The sequence below is a fragment of the Cydia splendana genome, chromosome 7 (genome assembly GCF_910591565.1).
Source record: "Cydia splendana chromosome 7, ilCydSple1.2, whole genome shotgun sequence".
In the NCBI taxonomy this organism is placed as follows: domain Eukaryota; kingdom Metazoa; phylum Arthropoda; class Insecta; order Lepidoptera; family Tortricidae; genus Cydia; species Cydia splendana.
The window spans coordinates 18,811,841-18,838,822 of NC_085966.1; the positions used below are offsets into that span (position 1 = coordinate 18,811,841).

Below are 26,982 nucleotides of genomic sequence, written 5' to 3' on the forward strand. Positions count from 1 at the left end.
TTTAGGTAGGGCATAGATAACGGCTAGGCACGGCGGCGAGGCGTGACTTGCACGTGCCGCACAAAGGGAGCGTCAGCAAAAATGCCAGCCGCAGCAGCCGAAATGAGTTATGATATCGTGCGGACGGTACCGGACTGGTCTGGATCGACTCAGATAAGTCTGTGACCTAACACATTTCAGAATGGGATTAACATATAGTATTTAACAATATCTATTATTAACTAGGTATACAAAACAAAGTCAGACACGTTTTAATATGTAATGTGGATATTTCAGTATTTTTACTGGACACGTAATTAATGCAATTTTGCGGCTGACTAAACGTACGCAGTTAGAATGTGTGCTCTTCGTTTTGCGTTGCGTAGATCGTTTGTCAAAATCTATCTCTGTGGCTATCTGTACGTCTACCATCAGTTTTGACATTGACATATACTCTCACGTTTACGTAGCTTACTTTCTATGCATCTCGCTCGTACTCGCATATTAGTGCAAGCGAGATGTACAGAAAGTAAATTACGTAGACGTGAGCGTTATGTCAATGTAAAAACTGGTGGTAGACGTACTATTTTTCAACATGGTCTGATTACGTGAAACGTCGCAATTTCAAAAACTTGCGTCAGTTAAGACAATGGATGATTATTTTATGATCTAACGTCGTTCAGATATGATATGATATGACGCTGTATTGTTGGTGCTAGTGTACTTACGGAAAGCATGCTTATTACAAACATAAGTACCTACTTCTACCTAGTCTCAATTAGTTAATAAACGTAACAGTCACCATCATGGAGAATAGGCAAATAAGTACACACACAGTCACATCTTACGAGTACTTATCGTGTTTTCTAAATATTTTTGTAGCGTCTATTTTAGGATGGAAATAAACCAATTACTTTCGGTACTAATACAAATACAAATACAAATCGTTTATTGACCAAATATTTTTTACAATTGACATTAACTTAGCAGAAAATTAGATTTTAAAATTAAACTAATATCCATCGGCCCCAAACTAGGCGCAGCCTGTATCTCGGGAACCGGAAAAATAGATTTTACTGAGAGATTTTAACAAAACTGAATATGATGGCCGTTTTTTGAATGAGAAATATCTAATATAAAATTAATTTAAGTACAAAAAATGCATACAGGAATATATACAAACAAAAAAAAAATACAATCAGAAATAAAACATGCAGGAATTTAAATTTAAGGAGTGACTTGTGTGTGTGTGTGTGTGTGTGTGTGTGTGTGTGCGTGTAGGTGTGTGTGTGTATACGCTACTTAAGAATGAATAATTTCTTCTGTCTGATCGTAAGACTGTGAAAGAAGCCATTTCTTAGTTTTCGATTTTAATACAGAGCAAGAGAAGTCATCAAAGTTACATAATTTGGAAACCCTATTGTAGACTATGGGTGTAGGAAGAATGGAAAGCGTTTGGCGAAAGCAGTATTAACTCGAGGACAACAGACAGTCAGGTGATTAAGACGTTTTTGACGACGTCTGACGTGGTCTACAGAAGCTACAGCAGTTCGATGAGATTCAGTAACAGCTTTTACTACGAAAAGTTGACGAACTCTAAGAACTGATGTTTCTCCGTATAACTCGTCGGTAGGATAGCGGAAAGGTTTCCTCAGCATTACCTTCAGCACAGCTCGCTGCGCCCGTTCTACCTCTATCATTGCACATTTGGCGGCGCCACCCCAGGCCGCAATACAGTACTGAATAATAGATTGGCAGAGTGCAAAATATACTAGCTTTAAAATATCTCGGGATGCCCCACCTCTTAGAAGCTTCATAACATAAATAACTTTTCTCACCCTACCAGACAGTATTTTAATGTGTTGTCTAAAGGACAGCTTTTGGTCAATCATCACTCCGAGATACTTGACCGTCTCAGCACGTTCAATGGAGTCGCATAAGCCGTGACTGGACGACAATGCCAAAGTGTTACAAGAGAGAGGTGCTGATGAAAGCGTTTTATAAAAAGTTAAAAATTTAGTTTTTTTGGTATTCAAGGTGAGTAAATTTTTATCCAGCCAGTCCGCTACACATGACATACTTTTAGCTATCTTGTTATATTTTCATCAGTTGGCAACAACTCGCTGGGTCGGTGTATGTAAACAATAGTTATTTGTTTTACAAGGGGGCAAAGTTGTTGTTTAACCGCTCGTGCGAATATTGATACCCGATTAAGCGAAAGATTCCAAAATTGAACCACGAGCGTAGCGAGTGGTTCGAAAAATGGAATCTTCAGCGTTGCGAGGGTTTCAAAGCACGAGGGTTAAACAAAATTTGCCCCCGAGTGAAACACAAAAATTTTCACCACACCAACCCGAAGCAAATATTAAATGTAAAATATAAAACCAAATCAAATTCAAATGAATGTTATTACATATTTATCATCCAATATCATCATTTAAAAGTCAATTCTACCAGCAAACATAAGAAAACAACTCAAAATTTGCATTTGATTACTTTTCCTCACATGTGAATTACTGATAGCAAAGTGCAAATTTGCTATCCGTTTTTGAAGTGCAAAGTAAGCCTTCTCCGAGCTGGTGTGGTGAAAAAGTTGTTACTTAACTAAACCTCATTGTAGGTAGGTACATTTAACTATCATTTCTTCTTTTAAAAAGGAGCTAACGGCAGTAGAGTTAGAAATGACCAAGTCAAGTAATCTCATAGAGCCACAAATGTTGTTTTAAGTGGTCTAAGAACTCTAAGTGGTATATTTTGGGGTGACTTGAATAACCTTCCATCAAAGAGCCGCATGCGGCTCGCAAGCCGAGATTTGTCGACCGATGGGTTGAAGTTGACAGAAATCGAAGTTTATGCCGAAAAAGGTATGAGGTTCTACCGAAACCGAACCTTCCACTGAAACATAATTTTTAAGCCGAAACCGAAATCGATACTTCGGTCGGCAACAGTTTCGGCGTGGCCGAAAGGTTTGGCAGTTTTTGGTCGGACACTAGTACTATAAAATGCCACGAGAATGGTGTGGAATTCACCCTCAAACATAAAATTTATACATACTATATATACCTATGCAGTATGTCGATAGAATATTGTGAGACCTTGTCCGTAAATCCGACACTAAATCTACTTACCATCTTATCAACGATTAGAACGATTATCCACACTAGCTCTAATGGTTCGATGTTATCTGTTCCTCCATAGTAGGTGCCTGATTTGGTTTAATCAAGCAGACCTATTTGGATTGATTTCGACCGTTGTGTGGGTGTATCCATGTTGATATATTAGTAAACGTCAGTCAGGCTGCGAAGTATCGGACCTAAATAAACTGCCGCCCCAAGTGCCCTTGCAAACGCTCAACGAATACGAGCGAGGTAATAGCTCAGTATGAGTGGACTTGCTGATTATACACATGCCTAGTTGTTATCTCAACATTTTGTGGTAATTGCCCACTAACCGATATGTTATAAATATTACCGTATGCCTATAGGCCGATGAAACATGGCTTCCCTCTTCATTTTTAGAGTTCCTGTACAACGGGCTTAAACCCTCGAAACACTGCGATCACAACAGTATGGAGCGGAGACGGAGGAACGGAGTTTGGCTGGCTATATCCCTAGTTATCGACTAAGGGTCGGTTGCACTGAGCCGTCTGTCAGTGTAAAACTCAGTCAGTCCCGTTAAAACGTTCGTTAGATTTTATTGTACGTATACTTTCATACTTACATACATACAGTCGGCTAATTTGCGTTTGGTGGAGCTGGCCCTAAGAACGATAACTGGGGCCCATAACCTAAGATCTCGGTTAATTGGTGCGCTCAGGAATTCTATTCATCCGCGCTTGCGCTAGCAATTGGAATACACCGATCACAGTGCCCCATTTAATGAATAAAACTAAGAGGATCTACATTAAATGCTTCACAGCTTTCTTGGGAATCGATTTGTTTATTTCTGTTTTTATTTGTCTCGTGGTTCGACATAATGAAGTTTTTTTTCTTTCATCTTGAATTGTGAAAAGGTCCTTCCATAATTTTATCACAATTTCAAGTTCATTGAATATCCTGGTATACCTCGGGTGTATATTATTTTTGAGGTGAGTCAGTATCAAAAGAATCTACTATTCTTTAATATTTAGCTCAACAAAAATATATTAAGTATGTCGAATGCGAACTGTAGGAATATAATTTATATTTGGAAAATAATTTCAGTGTTGCAGATTGGTAAATTTGGAGCGTTGTTTTATCAGCCTCTTATATGATACTGAGTGTACTTTGACAGGCAAACTTGTAAAAACTTACATATAATTCTCTCAATTTGATTTTAAATTTCGAGGTAACTAGGTATATAAGAAATAATTTATTGACCCAAAAAAGAAAAACATAATAATAACAGCATAGGTACCTTCAGATCCACAGCGTAGGCTTCGTCATCATACAGATAGCTCACATCCACCTCAGGTTTCGTCAAAATAAAATGTATACGTTCACATATGTCATCTGCAACATGCATCGTCAAATTTAAAAGGAAATTGGTCATTACAAAACACAAGCAAGCCATAAACCTATATCCTAATCCGGTAAGTACCCGGCACAAACGTCCCCAAAATACCAGCGGCGTTCCCGCGCTGAATATCCAACGATATACGCTGGACCAGGTACGAACCAGACCTAGGATCGCAACCCCTATCCCGCATGCGTTTTCCCAGGTCCCTCACAAAAACCTTCGCCTCGGAACACCAAGGACCAGCCGACTCAACAGCGAGAGGGACAAAATCGTAAACCGGCTTCAAGTTTGAGTACTTGGCATGCTTCTGTCTCGCGGCGTTCTCCGCAGCCCCCCCAGCCGCACGTATCGTCTGTGCAAGATGCGATGCGGCAAAGGTGCTCACACATGTAGCATCCCACAGCAGACTCCGACCTTTAGCCCAAGGAACAAGAGTGAGACCGTCTGGCCTCTTCCCGTCCGTCCGACTAAGTAAGTATATAAGTATACCTACATTATGCAATATGCATAGGTAAGTACCCTAAACATTCTATCTAAATCTGAAATCTAAATAGTCATTAAAAATGTAGGTATCTAATGGACGGAATTATAACGCACGTAGAGCTATTTTTAGCTAGTAACACGTATATTTGTGACACTAAGATAATATTTACAAGGCGATATGTCGCACGCAAATATATCAACTATCAACTAATGATAAGCTGTTTGTCACAGAGGTTACTCTAAACATCTCTGATAACCTTCTATTGGTTTTCTTGGCAAGATACTAAGATACAATATTGCCATTATAATATGCATATTTTATATATTATGTCAGTTAGGTACTCAACTTCGTCATTATACTCGTAGTTTATACATTGCATTGCGTTATAATTATTGATCACCGCAAAATAGTTATTTGTTTCACTCTGGGGCAAAGTTGTTGTTTAACCGCTCGTGCTAATATTGATACCAGAGCAAGCAAAAGACTCCAAAATTGAATCTTGAGCGTTGCGAGGGTTTCAAAGCACGAGGGTTAAACAAAATTTGCCCCCGAGTGAAACACAATAATTTGTACCACACCAACCCGAAGCAAATATGAAATGTAAAATATCAAACAAAATCAAACCAAATCAATTCCAAATGAATGTTATTAAATATTTATCATCCAAAGTCATCATTTAAAAGCCAATTCTATCAGCAAACATAAGAAAACAATTCAAACTTTGCATTTGATTACTTTACCTCACATGTGAATAAAATGCAACTTTGTTATCAGTTTTTGAAGTGCAAAGTTAGCCTTTCTGAGCTGGTGTGGTGAAAACAAATTATTTAGGTATGAGTCGTCCCTAGCTTGACTCATAGTCATAACACATTTTAAAACAAAACGATAAGGATATCTTAAACTTTCTCCGTGAGACGGAAAAACGAACCCTATTTACACGAAATAAGGTCAAAGATAAGCGGAAAACATCTCGGAACGGTCAATAAGCCGTGCTCGAAACGACCTTGCGGATGCCTAATGAGATTCCCGCTGAAAGAAAATGCGCTTCCTTTGTTTTTCGTCCCTCATTTTCCCATCGATGGGTATCGTTTTTGATAGCGTTTATTTGGAAATAACTGCGGTTCGAATTGCACTTTGTATTTTTATCTTTTCTTTATGCTTTTCTGAAGTTAGAATTTCAGTAATTCTATATTCACTTTGTTATTATTTTTGAGCGGAGTATGCTAAAGAAATTAGACTTGTTCTCAGAATACAAAAAAGGTAACCAAATAGGCTTATCTAGAGGTAGACAACACGCTTTATCAGTACAGAATTACGCTGAACCCCCTTTTGCATTTACAATGTCAACAATGCACTCTTGTTGCGAAGGTTTTTTTACATAGGTAAGTATATACCAAGGTTACTAAGACAATTGAATATAATCGATTCCTTAATGACAATAGTAAATAAGGAAAAAAATAATTATGTAACTTTACCTACATTGTAGGTAAAGGGGCCCACTGATTAACAGTCCGCCGGACGGTATCGGCCTGTCTGTTCTAACTGACTAAATTTTGTTCTAACTGACAGGCCGATACCGTACGGCGGACTGTTAAGGCGCCCACTGATTGATTAACAGTCCGCCGGACGGTATCGGCCTGTCAGTTGTTCGGAACTGTCAAAATTTTGTTCTAACTGACAGGCCGATACCGTCCGGCGGACTGTTAATCAGTGGGCCCCTTAAGCCTATTTGCACTTCCTTATTTTGGTTAGCCGATAGGTCTAGGTGAAGTTATATTAGCTAAGTACAACACCTGCACCTACCTATATGCTACATACGCCCCGATTCGAACTTTAAGATACGTCAAATATTAGGTCTAGATACGACATGGATTAGATATGTTAGTGTCAAAAGCGACGTTTTCGTTTGAAGAAACGTCACTTTTTACACTGCCATAATATTATAGGTATCTACCTAACATATCGTATCTAGACCAAATATTTGACGTAGCTATCTTAAAGTTCGAATAAACATGCATATATATATAATTATGTTTGTTTTTTATTACAACGTAAGTAAAGATGACGTCGACCTCATGAAAACACGTTGTTATTTTTTTTTTTTTTTTTTTTATGAAATAGGAGGCAAACGAGCAGACGGATCACCTGATGGTAAGCGATTACCGCCGCCCATGGACACCCGCAACACCAGAAGGGTTGCAAGCGCGTTGCCGGCCTTTAAGATGGGAGTACGCTCTTTTCTTGAAGGTTTGTAGGTCGTATCGGTCCGGAAATACCGCTGGCGACAGTTCATTCCACAGTTTGGCTGTGCGAGGCAGGAAGTTTCTGGAGTATTCTTACCTAAACGTGTTAAACAAGATAAATAACAATATTAGCACAAATCGCCGACTATCAGTAACAGCGGGGCCATTAGCCGTAGCGCTGTGTTTTGCTGTTCCAATCAACATAATAAAAACATGTACAAAAGAATACATAGTTTATGTTCAATTGTCTTTTAAAAGGATTTTTTAATTAGACTGCCGTTATGATCGACGCTTAAGTCATGTTGTAGGTAAAATACTTTAAATGGCACCAGCCAGTAAACACTCAATTATGAATTAAAATTAATGCTAAGCCATGGAAATGTATCGAGATGGTATAATTAAAACGGATAAAATATTGTTGTGTTATAGTTTAATACACTTACTAAAAATTGAAATCGATACACAAGAAAACTGAACGCGAATTAAAAAAAAAACAGTAGGTAGTTACCTACTTAACTAGCTGCTTTGCTAATGCATCCCTTCAAACTCGTATGGTTAATAATAATTTTCGAAGCCCAAAAGTTAACACATTCAATACCACTAAGTGCTACGGGTTACGCTCGTAGCGCGTAGCCACGGTTTCGTCGTATGTAGCGCGTAGTCGCTACGAACAGTGTACCCGACAGTCGGGTTCTTGGTGTTGAATGTGTTAAGTATGTACCAGTGGCGGCGCGTCAAACATATCCATAGGCAAGCCGGGGCTAATCTGGCTTACCTAATACATATTTCTTTTACAACTCTGCTCAAACGTCCAAAAACAGGCAAGCCGGTGGGAATCGGCTTTTATGAACGCGCCGCCACTGGTATGTACCTACCTATTTGGAAATTCATTGCAATACCTAATACTGTAAAAATGTTTTCTTATTTTTCCCCAGCAAAGCATAGATACACATGAAAAAAAAATTACATCAAAAATTACTTGTTCGATATGAAAATTCATATCCAATTTTTTAAGTCGCACTTCAATTAAACCAGTTTTAATAATTTCCTAACAAACAATCATACTTGCAAAGTCAGCGCTGTTTTCTAACATGTGATAATTATTGTGATAGCTCTAACAAGTGCTTTGACGTAATTTCGCAGGTATAAATAAATAGAAGGAATATTCCGCAAATAAGTTTGCCAAACAAATATAACATTACATGTATTACTTATTACTTAACGCTATCATAGTTGCTATATAGGTATAATAAACAAGGTTGATCTATTTATAAGAGTACGGTCAGAAAATAATGAAACATCTTGACAATTTTTTTTATTCGACCTTTACATTCTACTCTAGGATTTTACGTGAGCAAGCCTTGCCATATATGTATAGGTAAACGTTACGTGAGTCGCTTAACACATTGAGTGCCGGGAACCCGCTCGGCAGGTTCTCTGTTCGTAGTCGCTTTCCTCTACAAAGCGGGGAAACGCTGAGATGGGTTACGAGCGTAGCGCTACTAAAACGTTGGCAGTGAATGTGACAATGAACTCGGGTAAATCTATCTGTCAGATTATGCGAGTTTGGTATTAAGAAAAGGTAATAGGGTAGATGTTTGCAATTGATTTACTTACCCGAGTTTGAAGTTAAGCGACTCACATACATTTTACATAACTAATGTAATAATCATGTAGTGTGTACACGTGTACAGTTTTTCCCTACACAACCAGCAGAAAATCTAAGTCATTGTATAAAATGTTCGTTTAGCAAAAACTAAAGCGTGAAAAATGTACAGAATGCACAGCTCGTTTGCAAACATTTATCATCACAAATGTGTACCTTACTACGCGCGGACTTTAAAATCCGAAAGTTTATAGTGTTAGCTTTTTAAAATGTATTCTGTATGTTATTTCACGTAATAACATGAGCTGCACCTTAACTATAAGACATTATGATGATAAAACGAAGTAGTTACCCCATCGTCACATTGTTACAACGTTTTAGTACAGACAGCAACTGAAGAATTTAAGTTAACAAAGTGCTAATATTTCATAGTAACTTATCATGTAAGGTACTAAAAAACAAAAGTTAGAAATTAGTGTCAAGTACTTATGCATCCTTTTACAAAAACACGTTGCTTTTGATAGATATATTTTTACGATTGATAGACTATGACAGGTAATCCGTTTTCAAAATTAGCAATAGCACTTAGCCCATACACTAAGCTGCTAGTCATGTAGTGTAACGTCGCAGCGTAGCACATGCTATGACCGCTACTGGCGAAGTGCTGATGACGTTACGAAAATGTTTCGTAGATACGCAACTACGATGTGTCATGGATAGCATCGAATGGGTTAAGATTACTTAAGATGGTATTCGGTCTGGTACAAAGAAAGTAGCTTCTTCGATTTATATACCGAGCGATCGCGAAGTGTAGACACGTAGACCTACGTTTCAGCTTGAGCTGTCCGGCTGTTTCTCGTCAAATTTTTATCGCCAGTCACTAATGCCGGTACTTTCGCACTTACATACCTAGTATACCTACTTGTTAGAACGTGACAGGCATGGTGACAAGCAATAAAAATGCGACCGTGCTGCCGCCGCAGGTTCGATAATAATATGGATATTTTTGGAACTTATTAAAATGGCGCTAAATTAAGCTATATTGCCTGAAATGAAGTCATTTATTAAGTTTTTTAAGCAGTGCAGGAAAAGACACTCGTTTTGTAATTTACGATGCTAGTTAAAACGAGAAAACGCCTCGCCGAGATTAAAGTATAATATCAAATCAATATAAGTATAAAATTTGGAAGTAACATGTAGGTAACGTTAATGATATATCGAAGTGAGCCCTACCATTAAATAAGTATGTCTTTAGGGATCTGGGATAAAGCAGTAAACGATTAGCTTCACGATTAGTTAAACGATTATCGATTAAGCAATTAAGGTAAGTATCGATTAGCTAACGACAAGTGATTATCATATCACGATTGGCTATAGTTTAAAAATATCACGAGTCACCGGTGTGGGTTGTGGACTTGGCCATGGATTTGCCTAATTAAGGGTGACTCACACTGATGCCAGGTAATAAGAGCGTTCCGATATCGGATCGCACAATGTCTAACAAAACCGATGTATGACAGCGAAAAAAATATCTCTCTCGAACGCATGGTGCAGATGACTGACGCGTTCTCTTTCTCGTTCACTGGACTGTGCTTTCTATGACTGCTTGGAGCAGTCGTGAGCCGTGCGCGCCTGAACAATTGAGTGATAGGTATACCCCTGACCGTGCCAAGTCCGCACCGTACCGTGCACGATAGATTTACGCTACTTACACCCGTATTTTAATTTTGATTAAAAACATACGTTAAGATCGTCCAAACTCTCTCTGCCACTAGCATGAATATTGAATATTAGGTACAAATCCGAAATTCGAGGTAAATATGAGCTCATTCAATGGTGTTTCGCTGCTCCATTGAAATGTTATCCAGAGCTTATTCAGTAGCTCGTTCAGTGTTGTTGAAGAGCTACTAAACTTACTCCGTATCAGTAGCCGACGGATCGAAGCAGTGTGCTTTTAACCTACGGCTATGTCTGCTTTGGCCTGTTATATAATCCTACGTACGTACATATACTAGTACGCCCCTTTGTATAAGCCAGCAATAAGGAAAACAATTAAGTATAATAAGTTGACTTTGACAAAAAGTGGTCTTATCACGCAAGAAGAACAATTCTTCCCAACGAGGTAAAAGACAGTCAAGTTTGAAGTACATGTGCAAATCTACATTAGGTACCTACCAAAAAAAGTATAAACCTTTGCAGCTTTAATATGTTCTTAAATTATCAAGATATCGGATATCGATCGCTCGTAAGATAGAGTCTGCCCCTTAACGACCATGCGTCCGTCCGGTGGCAGCATCATTCCGACCGCGTGGTGCTTATCAGCTAATGATAACGTGGCGCTTTTGTTTTCATTGGCCGCGACATGGGTGTGCGCGCCGCGCCGCCTCCGTATATAATCAGGCCCATCGTTTCCCGGCCAGCATTCCAGGCTCGGCCTCGCGCCAATCCACGTCAACCTTTGTATAATTAGTTCTTCAAACCTTTCAGTATTCCATTATTTATATATTCGTTTCGGTAAGATATTTTTTTTATTGATAACAGTTCGGGTCAATAATATTTATTGCTCAGTCAATAGACTCTAGTGCATTGATTAGCTTTTGGTCTTTCACTGCCTATTTATATCAGCGAGACCTTTTTTTATTTTTTAGTAATATTATCGATCAATATTTTTGGTTTCAACACGTGCCACGACAACCTTAGTAAACTAGCTCCTTTCTCACTTCAATCTTCCGTTCCTACTTTATTATATTAGTCCACATCGACATCATTGAAATAACGGTGTCCTTACAAGTACCTTTTGTATTTGAACCTAAATTGTTTTTGATTAATTTATTTGTATTATAACACAATTAATTAAACAAAATTGTAAACTACATATTAGGGTACTATCTAAAATTAAAAACTAAACTAATCTAAATTAAAATAAATCTAAAAAAGGCCCCCGCGGCATTGTGCCAAAGATGCTGGCAGCATTCTCTCGTTAATATTATTTTGTGAGCTATTTTTGTTGAAGTAAGGTGTACTTCCAATTTGGATGCACTCATGCTGGCCTGTCAGTAACACAGGTTTCAGGGGTAACTGGACGTTTTCAATATTTCAATTTTTAAAAGCGACGAATACCTAACGTAAAACCCGTACGGTGTGGCAAAATTTATAGCTGATTTTTGAAAACGTTTCGTGTTTTTTAATAAAAATTAATAATATTTTCGTTTGTGCCGACTTTCTGAGCACAAACTAAAAGATGCCACATAATATAATGACAAAAATTATTTTACTACCAAAGGAGATATATCTTCTATTTGACGCAAATATTTGCCATTTACATTACCTTTATACATTAACATATGTGTTCTATTTCTGACTAAGTTATTAGCACTTATATTGTTTATGCCCACGATAAGCATTGACATATAGTGGAAATTTAACCACTAAGTCACGCCTCCATCAGTCCATAAAGATAGCCATTATTAAGTCAGTTTTACATGCAACGGAAAAATAAGACGTCTTTTGTTTTTTGCAGAATAAGTTTTAATCTAGTCAATCAATAAAATGGCTTACCTTCAGTCGATGCCCAAATCTGAGACCATTAAACTACGTGAAAGACACATCGGGTAAGTTGATTATAAACATAGCAATTATTTATTAGGTAAGGGCGGGTGAGGAATATGGTTTATACATACCCGTCTGTGAAACTATGATTATTCTGTTCAAGTGTTCCTCTTAGGCCACCTTGCAATTTCGGCCAAATTTTCGAGTGTATATGTAATGACTCTTTTACTTGGTTGCTTAGTGGCCTAAAGTGCTGCCTTGATAAGAAACGTATGGCTGAAATTTTACTATTTTTGTACTGATCAATAAAGTCTCTAACATATGAAACATATAAAATTAGTAAAACTAACAAGTCATTAGTTTATCTGTCTCCAAAATGTACCCTTGTCAATTAAGCGCCTAAATTATTCATTAAAATCTAGTTTTCTTAATGGTAGTCTTAAAAGCTGTAATAATAGTAAATTATATAGAATTTAATGAAAATAGTTAGGTATCTAAGTAAATTCAACTATATATGTTTGGAATTTCGAGAGAGCCGAAGATCAATACCTATAAGCCTTTATTTAAATAATCATTGCCATTGCCAATAATCAGTGACATATCACGATTTGTCACTAAAAAAGTCTTCCTAACTATTAATTTGTTTGCAGAGCCGCCTGTCAGCTGTTTTTCCGTTCATCTCCCCTGAAGATAGTGCGAGGCATTGCTCAGTTCATGTACGATGAACAAGGCGAGAGATATCTCGACTGCATCAATAACGTTGCACACGGTAAGCAAAACTGCTATTGAATTTGTGAAATTCCCCGGGGTATATTGGAATTTGAACTGTTTGATAAATTCTCATCAAATCTTTATATACCTTCAGATATAGCAAATTTTATATCGGTGTCATATTCATATAACTGTACTACACACACAAAACTTCACACAACTGCACGGATGAGATTGTCATTCTTGTCTAAGATGTGACAGCGTGATAAAACGGTATTCGTCACTATCTATCCCGCGCGGTGTTAAAAAGTGACTGTTATTTTATCACGTGGATAAAACCATCCATAATACGCCTGCTGTTCACCTAACTTTAATGTTCGTATCTGTAAGAATAATTTCAACTGGGAACAGAACGACATTTGTTTGCAGTTCGAGATATTTTCAAATGATGTTGACATGTACACTTTAACAAAGTTTTGCTGAAGCTTTTTAAGTACTTGAAATATTAAGCAGATAGTACCGAGAACTCCCCGTATTTTGTATTTCTTATTCCTCGTATAAATATTGAGATCGAGACGGACCTGGATCTGTGAAGGCGTTAGTGAAGAAAAAGCACCTTTCATGTTCTTGTCAGTTGAAAATAAGAATTTTATTTTACAGGCAAATCTTTTGTTTCGAACAAGTACAATTCCTTGTAAAATATCTAGAAGTCTACCTACTTGTAATGCTGTTTTTGACACCGACTTTAATACACTGACAACAGATTCGTTGTTAACATATTTTTTAAAATGTTTTTGGTGAAATATTTGTTTTTAGCTTTGTTTATACGATAGTAAGAGTTCAGTGGACAATGCAACCACAAAAAAATCTGAATTCTTTTACTGAACCAGTACTATATATATTATTCGTGCCAAAAAATCCTAGTCATCTTCTCATTATCATCACATAGCAAATTACTTGACTCAAACTTCAAGCAATGTTTTCCATGTTTAACTTTGTCATATCATTCATTGGAAACTATTGTTACTGTCATTTACATATTTGTCTTGTTGTTTTCCTCGATGTTAAAGATATTTACTATATTTTTTTGTTTAGTCGGACATTGCCATCCCCACGTGGTGGAAGCCGGCAGGAACCAGATGTCTCTCATCTCCACCAACAACCGCTACCTCCATGATGAGCTCGTGATTCTCGCTGAACGCATCGTCAAGACCCTGCCCGAGCCCCTCTCGGTCTGCTTCTTCGTCAACTCGGGCTCTGAGGCCAACGATCTCGCCATGCGGCTCGCAAAAGTGCACACCAACAAAAAAGACGTGATCACACTTGACCAGTAAGTATCTTTATGTGTGAATGGTTTTGAAGTTTGGGGGTCTCATGTCGCGTGTATGAAAGAAATGAATGATGCTTGCTGGCGCTTACTTTTGAATTTATATGAGTTGGTATTAAACTTTGCAATTGTTAGGTATTTACGAATGTCTCTATATGAAGAAGTAGGTATCAGCATTGTACAAATAAATGGGGAAATATGACCTATTTAAATAAGATAAATAGTTTTTTTTTTTAATGTTGTATCTTAACGAGATACTGAGGTCTAAAGTTATTATCATGCTCATTTACACACTTAAATATTGTGACACCAAAGGTAAACGTCCTAGTGCTCGACATGCTAATGCCCAATTAATGACACCCCGCAGCCACCTATATTAGCAATGACTTAAAGTTAAAGATAAGATACTGGGACAGTGACAAGCACTCTGACGTCTACTTTAGTGGTTCCTAACGTAGTGTAACAAATCATATATGTATATTTGCTACTGAAATTTGTATATGGAACTCCTTTCAAAAACTTAATTAAATGACCTGGCCCCTGTTTCACCAACGTGACAGGTGCGACGAATTGTAAAATCACTGTTGCTGACGTCACAGGCATCCATGGGCTACGGTTACCGCTTACCATCGGGCGGGCCGTATTCCTGTTTGCCACCATCATTGTATTATTAAAAAAAACTTTATTATATCGGATAAAAACAGATATTTCTCCTGCGAGGTTTCTGACAATTGTCACAAGAAACACTACAATTGTCACGAAATTCCGACATATAACTCATTACCTGTCAAGAATTACCTACAATTCTTCTAAATCTTTGACAATTGTCAGAAACCTCGCAAGAGAAATATCTGTTTTTATCCGATATAATAGTTTTTTTAAATAATACTTTGATGGTGGCAAACAGGAGTACGGCCCGCCCGATGGTAAGTGGTAATCGTAGCCCATGGATGCCTGTGACGTCAGCAACAGTGATTTTACAATTCGTCGCACCTGTCACCGATGTGAAATTGGGGCCTGATGTTTTTTCCCAAACATTGTAAGTACTACTTATCCCTGAATTTGAAGGTAGATTTTGTTTACATATGTAGATATGTTTAGTAGTTATTATTTTATTTTAGAGGTAGAGCTCCGAACCGCTAGGTTTTAACATTCCTAAATACCCTTTAAACCTAATTAAAAGCCAACAAGCCGTGTGAAAGTCGTATGAATGTATCTGTGGTAACTTCGAGCACCTCGAAGTGTTGTTAGGGTGCTACTAGCGCCTGTTTGTTGCAGTGCTTATCATGGGCACCTCACGTCTATGATTGATGTGTCGCCCTACAAACTGAACCTTCCCGGTGGGCCCGAGAAACCAGATTGGGTTCACGTGGTGAGTTAGCCTGCCCTTACTACCGCACTGAATACATTACAGTAACTACGTTTGAAAATTCATTCAGTTATTTTTTGAACAATCTCACCTGCTGGGCCCAGTTTTATAAAGTTACAAGTTACAAGTGTACAGGCGTTTACTGGCAACACTTGCTCCGTTTTTTACAATTTGCGTTTTATAAAAGTACTGTGTTACAATTTTACAGGTTACAGGTACAAGTGCCTGTAGCTCAACCATAGACGAAAATATGGGAGTTTAATAGTTTTCAACTCATAATCGAACAAGCGTTTTATAAAAATATTGTAAATTACAAGTGTAGATTGGTACACTTGTAACAAAAACTGACATACGTCTTGAGTCCTGTAATTCTTAATTTTTAATTAAAATTATTCGTTTTCTGAGCGATTTTAAACTTTACTCTTTATTGTTAGGCACCAACGCGAACGATTTTGCCAGGGCATGCATACTTTTCCATGCACTGACCTTATCAGTTTTTGTTAATGTATCTGAAGCATATAGTAAATAGGAAATAAAGTGACAATATGTTTGATATTGATTTTATTGATGATATCGTTTTATTTTATCTACTAGGAAACGGAAAGGGATTGGTGCCGATATTTATCGTTGATTTATTAGCATTCGTCTCTTTATTTAAGTATAGTGCATTCACAATTCACATTATGGTAAAGTGTACTATTCATAATTTTCGATACACAGCGTACTTATCTTTGAGCCGCTACCGAAACGATACATTTTATAATGTAATGTGAAACAGTATTTATTTACTTATTAGGTAAATATTTCATGAAGTGTCTAACTTAATCTGAATCTGAAAACGGCCCGAAAAGTATATCCTTGGCATCGAACACCGCTCTCAACCACTCGATTTTTCCTTCATTTCTGGGCATTTTTCCAATAATTAATATTTTACAACAAACAATAACACAGCATTTAGTAGAGCGTGAGTAGAGCACAGAGTATCTATGACAGACGTTATTTTTTAAAATAGTGATGTCCTTCACACCTGTAGATTTCACATGTAATCGAGATTGACCGTGGTTCTTTACAACTGTAATTATCTATGTGTATTTATAAAACACCTGTAGCCGTTCACAGTGCATTACAGGTGCCTGTAGCCTGTACTCTTGTAACCTGTAACTTGTAACTTTATAAAACTGGGCCCTGGTGGCTTATTATTCTAAGGATGAACGATGCTTATTTACTTAGGAGATGCTTAGTGAAACTCATTTTGTTAGAAGAGTTTCGTACTTTAGTTTACTCTTTAAAACTGGAAGGAAGCAAAAGGTTGAGTGCATATGACTTAGACGTACGGATTTATCTCTATTATCTCTGTCTTACATTATAATGAGAAGTATTGAATGGCTTTTTAAATGTAGTTGTTGCAAAAAATGCAGTGTGGTAACATTTTCAGCATAATAGGCGTTAGGTTACACGCTCAGTTTTATGAATAACGATTATAATCGTTTTTGAACTCGAAGCTACTGATAAAAATAATAGTAAAAAAACTGAGCATCTAACTTTTGCTATATGCTTTCCTTAATTCATACCCAATTTTTCATACTTCTAAAAACGTAGAAATAGCTTAACAAATTGTGAGTTTCCGAATATTAACGATACAATAAACCATAACAAAGTTTCCATAGAACCAGGAAAAGTTAATTGATTTATTATCCTGCATACATTAGTTAACGGGGCTTAATGGACTTTGTTTAATAGCTTCAGTTCCCGGGTGCCGATCCCCTAATGGGGATCTTTAAAATGTTAATATATTAATAGTAAGATTAGCGTACTTTAATTAAGCGCGTACGCGCGTTACGTGATAGTTTATCTTAAATGAGTAGGTATAAGTACATAACTACGCTCTAAATTATATCATGCGCCTCGGAAATCAGTAATAATTCTAGTCAGAAAAAAAGAAAATATATTACTACAGATGGGTGCATTAGCTGCATACACAGATTTTAAACCAAAAGTGTCACTCCTGTGAACAATAGTAAATAATTTTATCGCGCAAGAGAATAGAAAAGGAGTAATCCTAGCTCTGCGATTAAATAGGGATTCAATTCAATCAGAACATTCAGAAGACATGCGAACCTAATTGTAAAAACTAATAAATATGGAAAGTACCTAGCATAAAGCATAGCAGAGCATAGTTAAGTAATGTTTATATTTCGAACATTAGGTCGATACCTGTTTAAAATTGACGATCGTAGCCCGATACGGATGCTTCATAGTAAACAGCCGGGGGCCTGGCGCGGAACTCGAAACCGGACTGTTTATTGTTTAGTGTTTACGGTCGGACGGTAGGAAACCATCGGCGCGATTCGGTAAATAAATTAGAGATTCACTAGATATGAAATAGTAAAGATATGTGACGTTCCACGGCAAAAGGTACCAATAATATTATTGCGACGCTATGCGATGTAAGCGCCAGCCGCCATAAGGTACCTTTTGCCGTGGAACGTCACATATCTTTACTATTTCATATCTAGTGAATCTCTAATTGATTTCCCGAATCGTGCCGCATGCCTTTACTGAAAACGCTTTACGGCGTTTAATAGATAATAGATAGTACAGTCGAAGTCAAAGATATGTTTACACTTTTGCACCTTACTCCTTTGTAATAAGGCGAAAAAAGTAAACATATCTTTGACGTCGACTGTACCTACTTAGTGTTAGCAATTTAACTGCACGTACTTATGAACTAAATTGTAGTAATAATTCGTTTCAAGGAGCAATAACGTCAAAATTATATATACATACATTAAAACTATTTAATGACTGAATTTATAACTCACTTTCTCTGTTACGAGCAAACATATTTCCCTTACCGTTATTTTATCTATCCTTACTCCAAAAACCAAACCATAATGTAGCACAATACACCTATCATTTTGTAACACAATTTTCATAACAGGCACCGGTACCCGACACATACAGGGGCAAATACACGTGCCCTCAAGACTCGTGTTCGGAAGAGGAGTTGGGTCACCTGTACGCTGAAGACGTGAGGAACCTGTGTGACACAGCCACGAAGCAACATGGCGGCGTGTGTGCGTTCATAGCCGAGAGCTTGCAGAGCTGCGGGGGGCAGATCATCCCGCCGCATGGATACTTGCAGAAGGTTTACGAGTAAGTCTATCAATGTTCTCTTCTAAACCATTACCATAGGGCCTGGCGTGACTTCTTCGTTTGTCTTTTTGCCTTTCTGTTATTCCAATATGCACTTAGCACCTAGGTATTAGAGGTTACGAATTCTTGGTGTCCGCAGTAGGCCTTCAGCTTCTATAAGTCCCACTGCTGTAACGAAGGCCTATTGCGAACATTGAAAGGATTCGTTAAGTATACTTATTGCTAGAATATGCAAGATAGATACAAAGGCAGATAACAAAGTTTCAATTTTAGATATTCGCGGCAGACCCCCTTTATGGCCTAAGATTGTAGGTACAGAAACTTTAATCTTCTCAGTAAAGGTTTCTTCGATGTTTTCCTTCGCAGAACTGCTAAATATCAAAGGATTGGTATACCTAAATATGTAAGATACATTTTTATATGTGTGTTCACCTATTTCAAATTGCATTTTCAGTTCACTCTAAAAAAAAGACTGAAAGGACAGCAAAGCCTTCATTTAATTTGGAACACAAATATAATGTTAAACTTAAAAATAACAATGTTATCAATTTAAGGAACATTTAAGTTAAACAATCGAAAAACTCTAAATTAAGAACTTAGTAATTCAACGCACGCAATTTGCAATTATAGTAATTTCTTAATCTCGCAATGCATCAGTTATCTTGAGGTCAAAGACTGATTGATGTTCTGGTGGCATAATACTGGATCATTTATTATTGAACTACATAACAAGTTTACAACTACTGGGTGAGCTGACTAAATGGCATGGACCAATCAGTAGGTACGGGAAACGAAATAAATAAAAAGTTACTTAGGCAAAATTGGTTAACGTCTATTTTAAAGAAAATTTATTCAAGATTTTTATAAAATCATTGATTTACATAATAATAATAATAAGCTTATAATCTAAAATAGGCCCTTGAGGCATTGTACTGCTACTACATCGTACTACACTGATGCTGGTGGCATTTCCCCTTAAATTTTTTTAAGAAACATAGTTGTAATATCCTACATACTTTTTTCTTTTATTCTTATTCCTTACCTTATAGTCTTTTCTTTTCATTAGCATAAGAAAGTGACCAATAAAACTCCTCATGCTTACTTCTACGGAGCCCTTTATCATACAAAAAAATAAGGGGTTTTTCCTTTCGAATCGAGCGTAATAAGTAGTTCTCGAGATTTTTAGCAATGTGACAGACAGACAGAGTCGCACCATAAGGGTTCCTTATTATTTTTTTCGTAGGCAACCCTAAATACGAAGTATTAATACGGACCTGGGTCCCAGGCGCATGGCCCACCCTGTATAGTGCATATTCACGTGCTGGTCACATGCTGAACACGCTGATAAAGTACATATGCAACATTATCAGACGTTATCTGTACTACGATTGCGTAAATTACTTTGTTAATAAACTAGTTACGTGAGGTTCAAAGTAAATAAATGTACCTACATTCTAATCATGAATCCTTTGCGTTTGTTAGTACAGTAATTAGGTATATACTATTTATTATCTAACAAATGAAATACTATTATTGTAAATAATAGCATTTACACTACGAATAATTTATACCTTAAGCTTCAAATATAATATATTATGTAGGTATAGGTTATAGTCGCTCGAGTCAATATTTTACTTAGTTTTGGGAAAGTCTACATTGTAGTAGCATCGTTCGATAAAAAGAAGTAGGTAAATAATACGTCAGAAAACATTATCTAATCGGCAAGCAGCATGACAGTGAAGTGTGAATCATGATTAATTGATTACCTATCATGACTTGGTTATCATATTTTTGAATAAGGCCAGGCACCGATTGCAGTTGATTCGAAATAGAATAATATTTGAATAACCTAATTACAAAGCATTTTTTTTATCTTGATCTTTCTTAGCGTTGTCTCCGATTTTTGCCGTTGCTCACTAAAAGAACCCAAAAAGGCGTACAAATTAGTACTTTTTAAAACTGAAACTTCGCGTTCCAAGCTATCTATAGGCTAAATCATAAGCTGAAACAAGGTGCACAAGCACACTTTAAACCTTATATCAGTACAAAAAGCATTAAAAACGATCAGTTATGTGGCACAGCGAAATCACGTCTCAATCTTTATTCAAGTACCTATTCCTTTTCCCAGGCACGTACGGCAAGCGGGCGGCGTATGCATCGCCGACGAGGTGCAAGTCGGGTTCGGCCGTGTCGGCACTCACATGTGGGCCTTCGAGACCCAGGACGTGGTACCCGATATCGTGACCATGGGGAAACCGATGGGTAACGGACACCCAGTGGCTGCGGTGGTGACCACGCCGGAGATTGCGAAGAGCTTCGCGGATACGGGCGTGGAGTATTTTAATACGGTGAGTTGATGTTTATTTTGTGGTAGGCACAGTCGCCATTAGATATTATGGAGCGGCCTAGGTATTCACTAATATCTGAACAAAGTCTGTATTATTAAGACGCTAAAGTGCATGAGATATTTTTAGCACCTTTGTGAAACATTATAAAATGTTGAAAATAATCATTTTACCAAAGTAGTTACCTACTTTGGTAAGGGTTAGCGTGATAAATAAACACTGACCTTTGCAAAGACACACCACAATCTCGTAAATTGAAATCTATACTTCACTCAGTTAGTTTTTCTCTACTACCCCTGGCTCCTACCCATCATACTGCCTCTTCTGACACCTGGCTGGATGTCATTCTTACTTCGTCTCCTGGTCTTATTGCAAAACAGGGTCAGTTCTTAGCACCTAGATTTTCTCACCATGACCTCATATTTGCTTCATATAAAATCAAGCCGCCCAAATGTAAACCTGCTCTAATAAACATACGTAGCTTTGTTAAAGTTGAACCGGCTGCTCTTTTAAAAGATGTCGCGTCCATTGACTGGTAAACTGTGCTCTCTGCCTCATCAACTGATGCCAAGGTTTCTATCTTTAACGCTGCCATTCTGAGACTTTTTGACAAACATGCACCAGTTCACACCGTAAGAGTCAAGCATCCACCAGCTCCTTGGATTACCGAGAGTGTCCGTCTGGCTATGAGAAAGAGCTAGGGACCGAGCTTTTCGTATTTTTAAGCGTACTCGTACTGACGAAAACTTGAAAGTTTTTAAGACTGCCCGTAATCGTTGCAACCAGGTGCCGTACCTACAGCGAAGCGACGACATATTCATGATAGCGTGTCTGCTTCTTCTATGGCCGATGTCTGGAAGTTTCTCAAATCACTTGGTCTGGGAAAACCCGCTAACAGTTTTAGTAATGATACTTTTTCGCTGAATGATCTCAACAGACATTTCTCTTCCGCTCTTACTCTCGACAATCAGATTAAGGCCGCCACTCTCTCTAATATTTTATCCTTTCCCTCCCCTATCTCAGATGTCTTTTTTTTAATACCACATCGGTGGCAAACAAGCATACGGCCCGCCTGATGGTAAGCAGTCACCGTAGCCTATGGATGCCTGCAACTCCAGAGGTGCTACATGCGCGTTGCCGACCTTTTAAAAACCTGTACACTCCTTTTTTGAAGAACCCCATACTGTAGACCCTCGGAAAAACCTCGGAAGGGAGCTCATTCCACAGTCTTCTCATTTTCTTCCGTTTCTGTCTCTGACATAAAGGCCATAATTACAGCCATCAAGTCTAAGGTTGTGATGATGTCGGCCGGTATATGATTGTAGCAGTCCTCGACTGTGTGCTTCCAGTAATAGCTGACATTATCAACTGCTCACTGGCCAATGGCGAGTTCCCTTCCCTTTGGCGTAAAGCTTTTGTTATACCACTGCCTAAAATGAGTAATCCCACCACCATTAATAATTTCCGACCAATCTCGATCCTCCCTATAGCTGAAGCGGTGGCACACAAGCAACTGTCCCATTTTATTCACTCCCATAACTTGTTGAGCCCCTTACAGTCAGGTTTCCGTCCTAGCCACAGCACCTGCTCTGCGCTGCTTAAGGTAACGGAAGACATCAGACAGGGCATGGAGAACCAAATGGTTTGCCTTAAGGTTGACTGGTAGAGAATGCTTTTGGCATTAAGTCCGCCTTTTGTACGATAAGTTTTCCTTTGTGCAATAAAGTTTAAATAAATAAATAAATAATAAATGGCATTGAAAAAGTTAAATTCACAATTAGTATGACGATAGTACCTATACAATAAAGGATGAAAGATCTTTATCAGCATGGACTTGAGTTAGTCTCTTGTCAGTGGAGTAGGTATCTTCCAGCTTTTCCTATCTTGCGCCAGGTGTTTGACTTTTTAAAACGACTTTTTGATATCAGCATTATGTGTTTCAAATAAATACACATCGGTAACTCGTGGCATTTAGGTAGCACTTAAAAGATTAGTTTAATTAATTTCCTTTTTTTAGTGGTTTCTTTTTCTCGACTCGTATAGGAAGAACATTGTCACATCACTAGTCTGTGCCTGCTACCTAAATTCCACGAGTTACCGATGTGTACAAATAAATAAAGTACCTTTTATTTCCAGTACGGCGGTAATCCTGTATCCTGCGCCATAGCAAACGCCGTGCTAGATGTCATCGAAGACGAACATCTAATGGAGCGCGCCGACAGGGTTGGCAACCACTTGCTGGAGCGCTGCGCGGACCTCAAGCTGAAGCATAGACTAGTTGGCGACGTGCGAGGGAGAGGCCTGTTCGTGGGCGTTGAGCTGGTGACGGATAGGGACACAAGAACACCGGCCACGGCGGAAGCAAAACACATTGTTAACAGGTAAACAATATACATACCTACATACTTATCCCATTTCTTCATCGTTTCCTAAAGCCTGCAGTTCGTAACAACAATGAACTTCACGATCGGTCATGCGCACCTCAACCTGATATTTATGGTCTTCATCGGCTGTTCAACTTCATCAAATATAGATAGGTACGAAAAATATCCCAACTAATTAATTACTTTACTACCATTTACCAGAATCAATTGAAAATTTAAAGTCAGTTAAAAATACATAAATATGTACTAGTTTTAAATATCACACCCAATGAATGAAAACTCACGTGTGAAGAAATGGCAGTATTATACAAAGTTCTTTTAATTCATTCTAAAATACCTATTTACAGAATGCGAGAAGAAAAAATCCTCATCAGTCGCGACGGGCCCGACGCCAACGTCCTAAAGTTCAAACCACCCATGGTGTTCACCATCAAGGACGCCGACAGGCTGGTCGACACGCTGGACAGGGTGCTGGGAGAGCTGGACGCCGAGCTGCCGGTCACCAGTATTAAACTTGAGGTATTTACAGCTGTACACTTCGCCAGCCAATGGGCTAAGGGGGCACTTATGGCCGATGTATGCAAATCTGAAAAGATGTTCATATCTCTAAAAGAAAGTGTGGTATGTACCTACAGTTGACGTCAAAGATATGTTTACACTTTTGCATCTTACTCCTTTGTGATAAGGCGAAAAACTAAACATATCTTTGACGTCGATTGTACTTAGTGTTACATATTAATTACATAAATACCTACAGCCCATTGCCTTTACACATTTTATAACAATGAATTATAAAAATTAAAAACACATTTCGTTAAACATGCTACGGCGACTTGTATTGGCAGTGGCTATAGTTATTCGTTTAGCAAACAAACAACGCACAAAATAAACAATGAAAAAGTTTGAAGCGCCCGACCCATTTATTTAGCAATGTTTGCGATCGGCGACTTAAATATTTTGACGGTTTAGTCACAAATGAATATAATATTATTTTATTACAACAATTATAACTTCAACATTTATTCTGACTTATAGAACACATATAAAATTTGGTATAGGTATAGTTTATATTTATAGTACACAAGTCGCTAAAAAAGCTTGATTTAGGTACACACCCACCCTCTGACCTAAATCACCTGACCTCAGGAATTACTTGCCCTAAACAAACACGGCCATTCAACATACTATACAATACAGTAAACATACATAACAATGTATAACACGACAATGAAGAGGGTAGTACCAGGGCTGGAATCACTATTACGAATAGAAAGCAAAGATTTAAAAAACCAGCTTAGTGTGGCCTCTAATTATGTACATTTGATGAGGATGTTGAGATCAAGATATAGTGGTTACCATATCCACTCGTCTTAAATAGCAAATAAATTTGAATGCCATTTTGTCATAAAATACACGCAAATGGCGTCATTGGATGGGCACGTTCAAGTACTTACCTACCTAACAAGCTACTACATACAATACGTACAGGACGCAACCCAAAATAATACACATATTTTGGGTTGCGTCCTGTACGTTTGTCATAGCTTTTGAACCATGTAAACGCGTCATCATATGAACAGAAGGCATTCGAATATTAAATGTTTAACTGCTTTTAAAATTTCAATCATTTCAGCATGATACGACGGCCATGTTATGGATTACTAAAAAATGTGGAATATTTTCCTTCAGACTGTCAAAATCAAAATTTACTCACCTATTATTAACTTTTGTGTTTTATTTGTTACAGGTTTCGGTCACTCCTCTCACCAATATGGAGTCCAACAACGACTTGATCATAAGCAGTTTAAAACCTGCTGTTAAAAGTATATAACCTCCTAATTGCATTTAAGATGTTAGCTTTAGTCCCTACAAATAATGATCTGTAAATATATTTTATAAGTTTAGATTTTATGGTTAATGTTAATGATTTTTAATTTATTCTTTTATGTTTAAAATGTATTCAAAAGATGAAAAAACATGTTAACCTAAAGAAACATATGGTTAAAGTTTATTATTATGCACTCCAATAAGATTTACGATAGTGCGATATACGTATATAACAGAATTGGCATTCAAAGAGTTAAATAATCCACAATGTAAATGCATTTTTATCTATCATATATCACAAGACAATGCAAAAGAAGATAAATGAAAATAAAAACACCAAATTTTTATATTTACTTTTTAGTTTTATTTACTGTAAACAAAATGAGAGACTTCACACTCTGATAATGTATAAAAGATCTTTTATAAGGTAACACATAAACTTAACTGACTAATAATAGAAACTTAAAAATCTCACTGAATGGTGACAGCTTTTATTCTTTGCTTCTTATTGGTCACAGCTTTTATTCTTTGGTTGCTGATATTCTTTTGAAAAATAAATCATGAACCAACATAGTATTAAGCTTGTATGTTAAATCAAGCTTTACATATACCTAAAAATAAACTTGCAACTACTTATCATAACAGTTTAGTGTCATCTCATCAACAAATGTTGCTTTTAGAGAGAACATTCACAAATTACAATAAAAAAATCTTAAGTAACTACAAAAGTAAATCAGGGAAGATATAAAAAAAAACATACTAGGTACTCCTTCATGAAGTGGGTTAAAATATAATAATGCTGATTAACCTTTAAAGGAAATCAACTTCTTCGAAGTTCTCAAATTCACAGTCAGAAGGCTCATCTCCAATTGGCAGACAAGTATTTGTTTTCTTGTAAAGGTCATTCTGATAGTTTGATAAAGTCACTAATATGGGCTTAGTGTCAATCTGAACATGACTCAACTTTAGCTTTTGCGTTAACTTGAATATTTCTGAATCTGGGCAATGAGAACATTTTCTGTAGCTGGCTGTGTGTTCCCCTTCACAATTGGCACATTTTGGAGGCTCATTAGGGTCCTTTTTGCATTTTGAAGATAAGTGTTTCCCTGCACACTTGACACATCGGACCTGACCATGGCAGTAGCGCTGAGAATGGCCCCACTTCTGGCAGCGGTGGCACTGTCTTGGCTTTGGTATAGGATGTTCCATTTTTACTGAGTGGCCCATTAATGTTTCAACTTGCATGAGCTTCTCACCTTCCTCAGTTGGAACTATGACTAACACTAAAAGGGGATGCTCTTTATTTGTCTGTTTTGTATGCATTTTGTGCAATCTTATTACAGGTATTTTAAGAGACTCAATATCTTCCTTTAGTGCATTCAAGCAGGTATCTTTAGCCAAGCCTCTGATGACAACTTTGACTTTACGGTGATCTGGATTTCCATATGTGTGATATGGCAATTCATTGATCTTTAAATATTGTATCAAGCGCCTGTGGTCTTCAA

The 26,982-nt window shown here is 37.5% G+C and overlaps 1 protein-coding gene across 1 annotated transcript; it reads left to right on the forward strand.

The window, feature by feature from the left end:
• The first annotated feature begins 11,182 nt into the window (after window positions 1-11,182).
• On the forward strand, window positions 11,183-25,764 carry LOC134792378 (alanine--glyoxylate aminotransferase 2-like). Its single transcript, XM_063763665.1, has 10 exons — window positions 11,183-11,323; window positions 12,330-12,420; window positions 13,009-13,127; window positions 14,165-14,399; window positions 15,675-15,768; window positions 18,707-18,921; window positions 21,050-21,269; window positions 23,403-23,647; window positions 23,998-24,169; window positions 25,398-25,764. The coding sequence occupies exons 2-10, from the start codon at window positions 12,359-12,361 to the stop codon at window positions 25,479-25,481; spliced, it is 1,446 nt and encodes a 481-aa protein (XP_063619735.1). The 5' UTR covers window positions 11,183-11,323; window positions 12,330-12,358; the 3' UTR covers window positions 25,482-25,764.
• The last annotated feature ends 1,218 nt before the right edge of the window (window positions 25,765-26,982 follow it).

Bases quoted from the DNA above. Each gene is read 5' to 3' on its own strand.
- LOC134792378 (XM_063763665.1), top strand. From the start codon at position 12,359: ATGGCTTACCTTCAGTCGATGCCCAAATCTGAGACCATTAAACTACGT. The intron at 15,769-18,706 runs GTGAGTTAGCCT...TTTTCATAACAG, and splicing joins AACCAGATTGGGTTCACGTG to GCACCGGTACCCGACACATA. The intron at 24,170-25,397 runs GTATTTACAGCT...TATTTGTTACAG, and splicing joins TCACCAGTATTAAACTTGAG to GTTTCGGTCACTCCTCTCAC.